Source organism: Silene latifolia, chromosome 6 (genome assembly GCF_048544455.1).
Source record: "Silene latifolia isolate original U9 population chromosome 6, ASM4854445v1, whole genome shotgun sequence".
Classification (NCBI taxonomy): Eukaryota; Viridiplantae; Streptophyta; class Magnoliopsida; order Caryophyllales; family Caryophyllaceae; genus Silene; species Silene latifolia.
Genome location: NC_133531.1, coordinates 78,296,192 through 78,305,438, shown reverse-complemented (window position 1 = coordinate 78,305,438; position 9,247 = coordinate 78,296,192). Strand labels below are relative to the sequence as shown.

At 37.5% G+C, this 9,247-nt stretch overlaps 1 protein-coding gene across 3 annotated transcripts; it reads left to right on the top strand.

Annotated features, from left to right (window-relative positions):
• Positions 1-388: 388 nt before the first annotated feature.
• On the top strand, positions 389-8,525 carry LOC141586902 (transmembrane and coiled-coil domain-containing protein STS1-like). Of its 3 annotated transcripts, none has more exons than XM_074408298.1 (15): positions 389-745; positions 1,739-1,820; positions 2,221-2,715; positions 3,135-3,303; positions 3,387-3,539; positions 3,714-3,811; positions 3,921-4,012; positions 4,520-4,590; positions 4,692-4,827; positions 5,290-5,349; positions 5,455-5,534; positions 5,617-5,693; positions 7,726-7,796; positions 7,887-7,944; positions 8,156-8,525. In XM_074408298.1, the coding sequence occupies exons 1-15, from the start codon at positions 480-482 to the stop codon at positions 8,276-8,278; spliced, it is 2,031 nt and encodes a 676-aa protein (XP_074264399.1). In that variant the 5' UTR covers positions 389-479; the 3' UTR covers positions 8,279-8,525. The 3 variants fall into 3 exon arrangements, with proteins under 3 accessions (XP_074264399.1, XP_074264400.1, XP_074264401.1); XM_074408299.1 differs by having other exon boundaries at positions 395-707; XM_074408300.1 differs by having other exon boundaries at positions 408-745; positions 2,208-2,715.
• Positions 8,526-9,247: the final 722 nt, after the last annotated feature.

Sequence of the window (9,247 nt, the reverse complement as noted above, 5' to 3'; positions counted from 1 at the left end):
ATATCATCCGTCATCCATCCATCCATCATCCATGGATGAAACGGGTGGATCGGGTGATTAACGGGTGTTGTATATTTATATATTTCAAGTTAAAAAAAATGATAATTTTTTTTCTCTACAAAAAGAAAGTAAGATAATTATTTAGTTTAACTTTCTAGTGGCTAGATTCACAAAATATCTATATTGAGAGTAGATAAATATGAAAATTTAAATATTTTATATCTTAATAATGTGTTATATGTAAAAAAAATTAAATAAAAAGTAATAAAATCGGGTGATGGATGGATGTCGGATGGATAAAATTTCTTCATCCAACCCATCCGTAATCATCCGTTTACATATCCATCATCCATTTAAGTGGGTTTTAAGCCATCCATTATGAATGTTATGATCCAGTGATCACACTCAAGTCAATTACTCAAAAATAAACAAAACAAAACAAAATACAAGAAAATTCCAACTGACTGGGAAACATAAATATGTCGGCGAAAATGTTATCGCCGCCGGAAAGATACGCCGCCGGAGCTCTTTTCGCACTAGCAGTTCACCAAGCGCAGATCCACCAATCTCGCCCCCTCGGTTCGCTTCCTTACCACGGCGGCGACGATGGCGGCGTTGACGATGGAGAGAGAACTAAGGATCGCAACAGCAGTTGCAGTAATGGCAGTAACAGTAGTGATTCCGTCTCCGAAGATCCTCTCCTTTGGGTTCATCCTAATTTCGCTCTCCTTCATCCTATTTTCAAGTATTTCTTTTTTATTTTTTCCATTTTTTTTGCTGTTTTTTTTGTTTGTTTGAAGATTATAAGAAAGAATTTGGAGTATTTGAATTTGATCACGTGCTTTGACGTTTGAAAGTTACGGAGTATTTGTTTAATTTTGATGTTGTTGAGCTCATTTGTACTTCGAGGTTCCAGAATTGAAAATAATTTTGAGGATAATGCGAGAATTTGAGTGTGTTTGATGAACTAGGAGTTCCTTGAATGAAAAGTTTAATGAGAATAATCCATAAATGCGTAATTATTTGAAAACTAATGTGATTATGCTCGCCTTTTGAATGTTATTTGTTTAGTTTGATGTCCATGAGCTTATTTATACTAGGAGTATTTGGAATTGAACGTATTTTTGAGGATAATGCAAGAATGAAGGAATTCAGAGTGTTAATGTATGATTGCGTTTTGGTTAATGATAATGTTCATGAACTCATCGTTACTAGGAGCACATGAAATTTGAACAGTTATGATTATGACAAGGATAGTCCGAAAATGCGTGATTTGTTTGAAGACTGATGCAATCATATGCTCCGCCTTTTGAACATTACTTACTCAATCGGATATTGATGAGTTCATTTATACCTAGGAGTTTTTAGAATTGAATGTAAGTTCGAGGATAAAGCAATAATGCAAGGATTTGGAGTGTTATTACATGATTGCCTTTTAATTACTCATCATGTTTGATGAGTTGATTCTAACTAGGAGTACTTGAGATTCAAACTGTTACAACGAGAATATCCGTGAATTCAGATACGAATAGATGTTTGCCTTTTGAGTTTTAATTTAATTTACTATGAATGGCGAAGTGAGGGTGGCTAGTTGGGCCTCTCCTCAACTTTTTAAGATTTACTATTTTTAGTTAGAGTCACTAATTTCTCTCCCACAAAACTCAAACCTTATCATTCTCACCCATGCCTAATTTTCTGGCTTCATCACTGAGATCATGATGTAAAAAATGGTGTGTAGATTTTTGGAGATTGATTCTTCAGCGTGGCTAGGGATTGAAGAGACTGCTGGTGCTTCTCCAGCTACTCACCATGTTGGCGCGGTAATTCTTTTTGCCCTGTTTTTTTTTGTTACTTTTAGTAGTCTATCCTCTGTTGCTAACACAAGGGTAAGACTGGGTACATCCGACCCCCCTTACCCCACAATTTGCGGGAGCCATTGAGATACCGGAGTAATGTTCCTGTTGTTGTTTAGTCTATCATGTGTATAATTTAGACCAAATTTTGCGGCTGTGTTATTGCTAATTGTTGTGCCTCATGTATAACTAGTGTAATTAGTTGTAAAAAGAGTAGACATTTGCACATGGCTCACAATCATTTTGACGTCGTATGTTGGTTTGAACAAGAACTAGTACTTTTAGCATTGTCATAATAATACATTGTGTTCTAGCGTCATTTCACTGTGATTGATAGGTTTTACTACTTACTAGTGTCATATGTCAGTTTCTGAGGCTGCTTTCAGAAGATTCTGAGGAAAGTTTGTCGGAAAAGAGGGATGAAGAGCTTGCTTTGGCAAAAGGCATTGACGGTATGGTAGCAAGCATGGAAGCTTTGTCTGATTCTGAAGCCAAGAGGGATAAGCAGCGTGAATATCATCAGGAACGCCGAGAAAAGTGTTCTGTTTCTGAGATGCCAGAGACACCTTCGACACCTGCTGAGAGAGAAGTGATTGAGGTTATCCAGGAAAGCACTGCTAATGTCCCTGTTGAAGACACCACTCATGAGTCTGAATATAAGTTCAGTGAGGAGCCTGTGGAAGAGGAGAGAAAACTTAGCTATGAAAGGAAAATAACTGTACTTTATGAGCTTCTTTCAGCAAGCCTTGCAAATATGTCTGCAGATAGCAAAAAGTCCAATCAAAGAAAGGGTTATGATGCTCGTCATCGTGTTGCATTACGACTGCTTGCAACATGGCTTGATGTCAAGTGGGTGAAAGTGGTATGGAAGCAATATCCAATTGCATATTTTCAGTTTTTGTCCGACTTTTGTTTCAATAGTCTCAGAATGGGTTGAGATTTAGATTAACTTTTCACCCAAAAAATAATACTCAGTATTTCGTTTATGTTGGTATACTGATCATTTACAGGGAAGGGAATATAGTTATTTTTCATCTGTACTTTTAAATTCTTCTAGTGCTGTAACAAACTGGTGACATATATTGCCTGCATTACTAGGCAGGCATTAGGATGAATTTTACCAAGATGTTTACGACTCTAGATTGATGAAATTTGTTACTTCACAATAGGCCATTCATGGTAGATATGTATGTCCTGGTTCGTTTTCTGATCTGAATTTTTTTTTTTAGGGATGTTTCCCCAATGTTTTATTGTTTTTTGTTCACTTCATGCTATCTGCAGGAAGCTATGGAGACTTTGGTTGCCTGCTCTGTGATGGCTTTAGCAAAGGAGCAGGAGCTGAAACAAGGAGAAGCCAAATCTGAAGAAACATCTTGGGATAAATGGAAGCGTGGAGGCATTATTGGAGCGGCTGCTGTAACTGGTGGTGCCTTAATGGCCATTACAGGAGGTAAATCCATGACACACATCTGAGGCAGTTTTTTGTTAACATTCACTCACCTGAAATCAATCTGTTTGATTATTCTTCAACAGGCTTAGCTGCCCCTGCTATCGCTGCCGGGTTTAGTGCTTTGGCCCCTACACTGGGTACTATAATTCCTATTATTGGAGCCGGTGGGTTTGCTGCTGCAGCAAGTGTCGCGGGATCGGTTGCTGGCTCTGTAGCCATTGCTGCGTCATTTGGAGGTAAAAGTTGTTCTTTGAACTTGAAATTTTATTATATGCTTCACTGTGTATCTTCCAAATTCTTTTTGGAGACGATGGTCACTTGTTTTCTCCAGTTGAAATAGAAAAATTTGGTATTTGTTTTGTGGCCTTATATAGTTATATTACCCTTGTGTGGCTATATAATGTCTGCAGCTGCTGGAGCTGGTCTTACTGGGACAAAAATGGCCCGAAGGATTGGAAGTATCGAAGAGTTTGAGTTCAAAGCTGTAGGAGATAACCATGGACAAGGAGTGAGTGGGAGTGTTTTCCCCTTTCAGTTGTATATGTGATTATGTATTCCTTCAATCCTTCTTAAATCTTGAGTTCCAAATGAATTGTACATATTTGTGTTTATTTCAGCGACTAGCAGTTGGAATCCTGGTGTCTGGATTTGTTTTTGATGAGGAAGATTTTATAATGCCCTGGGAGGGACTAGTTAATAACCTTGAAAGGTACTCTTGGATTTAGCACCACTGTATAAGTGTATATATGATGGGTGATTTTATTCCTATTTCTGGTCTGAATTTTTTTTTCCCAGATCTAGTGGTTTAAGTCATTCCAGAAAAAAGAAAAGTTGAAATTAAAAATAAATTGTAAATGAGATCTAGAAATGATTGTGGAGGTTTGAATGTTTGATGGATGATCTCCTCGTTCTTTCCCTTGATCAAAATGCTAAATATCAGACTATATTTGTTCGACAAAATGTGAGATACTCTGTACCCTGAATTACTTCTGTTTTACGTACTGGTCTTTGTTTGAAGACAATCAAAGGTGGTTTATCTTCAACATGTGGTTTTGGACTTTGGTAATGGGGCAATAATGGGCTACTCGTGAATTCTCAAAGCGTGAACTTCGCTTTCTTTATAACCGCATTTTATGGATTTTGCATGTTGATGAATTTTGAAGCTTTTGCTTGCCTTTTATCTTTTTATTCTTACGATCACATTGACTAACTTCAGATATGTGCTTGTATGGGAGTCCAAGAATCTGATAGCCGTCAGTACAGCCATACAAGATTGGCTCACTTCAAGTAATTATTCTATTGCACTTGAATCACATTGCTTGTAGACTATGTAGAGTATTGAGAGCTACAATGAGGTAGCTGTAATATGCAGATGCTACTCTTGGTAGGACTTGCTATGGAGTTGATGAAACAAGGGGCCATGATGACGGTTCTTAGCACCCTTCTTACAGCATTCGCCTGGCCAGCTACATTGCTTGTAATCACTGATTTTATAGACAGCAAGTGGGCAATAGCCGTGGACAGGTAAATTTACCTCCCAATAATTTTGTTTCGTTCAAAGAATACGCGATAGAAGCAGTTAAGCCCAAGGCTAATGAGGCACTACCGCACTAGCCAAACTATCTTAGTGTGTCTTGTAGATAACCCACAGCTAGCTAGACCCACCGTTATGTCCTTTTGTTTGCCGCATTGTCCCCTGCTTTTACTCTTCTTCACATACTAGCCCTCTTTGAGATCCAAAAAGGGCATTGTTGCATAAAAAATCGTGTTGAAAATACAATTTTGTTTGCTAAAATAGTGGGTCTCATGTCTATGACGCACATGGCTTCGCCTCGTCACGACGGCACCCGTCGTCTCAGTGTGCGTCACACCTTTTAATTAAGCTTGTCTGATGTTCCAACTGCATCTGATTTCCTTGTGCTACAAGCAGGATTAGAATTATTGCTATCCATAACCATATTTTATATAGTTGAATTGTATAATCAGATCTGATAAAGCTGGAAAGCTGCTAGCTGAAGTACTGCTGAATGGGTTGCAAGGAAACAGGTAAATCCATTGTCGAACTCAATGTATAACTAATGTTTGCGTGTTTGATAATATTCGTGGCCAAGAAGCACCCCTCTTATTAAAACAACTGCAAATTTTTTTCAGGCCTGTTACACTTGTAGGTTACTCTTTAGGAGCTAGAGTAATATTTAAGTGCCTCCAATATCTCTCTGAAACTGAGCAAGGTAATAATTTTTGCCGATTCTGCATGAGATAGACATATTGATTTGCTTGCATATTCTGAAAGTTCATGCACTCTACTGGCAGCTAACCTCGTCGAAAGAGTTGTTCTTCTTGGGGCACCAATTCCTATAAAAGATGAAAACTGGGAAGCTGCACGTAAGGTAATTTATGAGTTATCACAGTTTTATGCTCCATTTACGGAGTAATTCTTGGGAATTGGCTCATTTTCCATTTTTAGCATGTTCTTAGAACTGGCAACTCTCCCATTTCCATTTTGAGCATGTCTTTGTTAGTAAAATCACCGTACTTTATTGGTGAGACCCACCACCCTACTCGCAAATTCAATCCTTGTGCAATGGAGCGTTTCCAAATAATTATAAAAAGTACGGTTAATTTGTCGTTGAACAGGCCTGGATTTAGGTGGAAGCCTTTTGAGTAGCCTTGGCAAACACATAGGTCACTGTGGTCGCGTATGGTTCTGGCCATTTCTGTTACAGGCTAGGTTGCACGAAAACACGACACGGACGACACGGACACGCACTTCAAAATTTGTAGGACACGGACACGGCAAAAAAAAAATCAATATACATATTAAAATAAAGGGAATTTGAAGAACATTATAACCAACATCTAAACTTTGGTCATTTAAACATTTTAAAGGCCACAAAATCGTAAAATGACAACCAATATTAATGTCTTATACGTTAAAATCAACATTTCTTAAAAACTACAAATTTCCAAATTACAAACCTAAATTTAAATAAGCATTCAAGTCTTACAAAATTAAATAAAAAGTATCAATGGTTCCAAATTACAAACCCAAATTCGAGTCTTACAATCTATGTTACTCGGACTCGTCTACTCGTATCCGACAAAATACGTATCGGAGTATCTGATACGGCTATTTTGTGCGAAATTTTCAATATTTTGGCATAAAATGAAGTATCTATGTGTCGTATCGTATCCGACAAAATATGTATCGGATACGGAATACGGCAAGTAAGTGAAGTATCCGAGTAACATAGCTTACAATACTATTCGCCATAGTTATCAAACCGAATATTTTCCGCAAAATATATTAACATTAAAAGGCACGAGAAATAAGTTGGACAAACAATGCTCACCAAAAGCTAAAAAAAGGGGAGTTCACGGATCATCCTTTGCACCATTGTAATTATTCATTAAACTTCTTTCGGTAAGTGGGAATAACAACTAAGTTATTCGCTTCCGAAAATTACCCCTAAATCAAACAAACCCTAACTTCCGAGAAATCAACAATCTCCAAATTTAAAACCCTTAAATTTAATAACAACAACAATAATAATCATTATAATGATAGATTTTGATTAATTTGATTATTTAGAAACTTATTATTATGTATAATATATATAGAGATTAATATAGAAATAAAACATAGATTGAGAAGTTAGGAAAAAATGAAAAAGCAAGATACGTGGCGAGCAGAGGTTGTCGGCGGGGAAGGGGAGGCTGACGGCGGCCAGACTGAGGCGAGGGGAGGCTGGAAGGCGTCGCAATGCAAGAGAAAAAAGGGGAGAAGTGAGATGTAAGGGGAAAATGGAAAAGTGAGATGTCGATAACTGATAAAGTGAGATTTTGATTTCAAAACTGCTTATTTGGCGTCCCCAGCGGGCACGGGCCGTGTCCAACCATGTTGGACCGTGTCCGACACGTTTTCTTTTAACATAAAAACCAGGGACACGGTAAACCGTGTCCAGAACGTTTTCAGGCGTGTCCTACGAGTGTCCGTGTCTGACACGGGAACGCTCAAAACTAGGCGTGTCCGTGCAACCTAGGTTACAGGTAGGGTAGGGGAAACACGGGTCGGGTTAGTTTTGGGCTTTTTGTGTCTACTTTTGAGGTTCCGGTGTAAAGTTGTTTCGTACAATTTATCTGGCCTTGCCACGTGTCATGGTCCGGTATTTCAAGAATGCAAGCTTGATGGTCAAGTGCTAGTGAAGTAGTGTAAAGTTGCTTTGTACAATTTATCTGGTATTGCCACGTGTCATGGTCCGGTATTTCAAGAATGCAAGCTTGATGGTCAAGTGCTTGTGAAGTAGTGAGTGATCGCCCACTAGCACTTTACGAGAGTCACGGACGGTGTACCAATGTGTAACCGTATCTTTAGGCTTGTAACCATAATGTTCGAGATGATGTTTTCTTAATCTTTTGCAGATTGTTGCTGGGAGATTTGTTAACGTCTTCTCACGAAATGACTGGATACTTGGTATTGCTTTCCGTGCAAGGTATGCCCAGCCATATAATGATATAAACAGACTAATTGATTATTTTTTCATCAACTTATCTTCAACTCCTGTAATTTTTTGTTGGGACAGCCTCCTCACCAAGGGTTTAGCCGGAATCCAAGAGGTTGATGTACCCGGGATTGAGAATGTAAGTTCTTTGTTTTGGACGATTTTACTTTAAAATGAGCTGGTTATTTACCATTCAGATCTGTATCTTGAAAACATTGGTGGATCTACATGACAACATTGGATCTTGGAAACCGGAAAACTAATTTTCTGTTATAGTATTTTTGCTTGACACCAAGACCAAGTTTTTTTTATCTGCCACGGCTTGAAAATTAATTTCTTTTGGCATGCAGGTTGATGCCACCGATATAATCGAAGGACATTCATCTTATCTATGGGCCACACAGCAGACTCTAGACCGACTTGAGATTGATACCTATTTTCCAGTTTTCAATAGCTCATCTACCGAAAAATAGAGCATCGATCATCATTGTCTTGCAACTGCTGTGTTTCCTCCATATCTGTATAGTCCTGTTGAATGACTGAAGAATACGATTGTAATAAGTTTTGAGCACCTCCGTCTCATTGTATATAGCCATATAGCTGTTTAATTTGTTGATTGAAAAGGGCAAGTGATACGAATGCTGAAGTGACTAATGGATTATAACGGACGTTTGTATGTTCCGTTTGTGCCTGACAATAGTATTGCAAATCCGTAATGAATTCCGAGAAACAATAGGGGATATTTAGCTCGACCTAGAATCAAATTAATGATTGTCTACGATTGAGCGAACCTTGCTTGATCGATTGATGGAGATTTGAAGTGCCTTCACAAATGTGAATTTGTAATTTGATCATTTTTCATTTTTTTTGACAGATCGAAAAAGGGTAATTATTAATTAATGAATGCTGAAATTAAAATATAAATATAAATCTTGTTTAAACAAAAGAAACTTTGCCAACAAGAAAAAAGATTTGTACTACTGAGAAAATATTTAACAAAACTAGTAATGCACACGAGAGACACGACCCCTAAGATAATAATGATTTGGGAAAATTCACGTGATATCCCTGAAGTTTGACATTTTGCACGAAATAATTAATTTTTCGAACCGGTAAGCTTTAAGTGGCCATAACTCGGATATACGAGCTCAGAAAATTATGATTCATTCTTTCAAATCGATCATCTTTCCGGAAACAGAAACACAAATGGTTGTAAGGGGTAATAGTCACTTAATGTCCTCGACTCCAAATATATTTATTTTTACTTATTTATGTTACCAATTAAGCTCGATAAATAGTGTAAAAGAAATCGTCGACTTGAGACAAGTAAAATGTGAAATCATCATTAATATTAATATTAATATTAATATTAATATCCTCTTTAATCATCAATATTCTCATTAATGCCCTCTTTAAAAGTTGAATGACTAGATCACCAATTT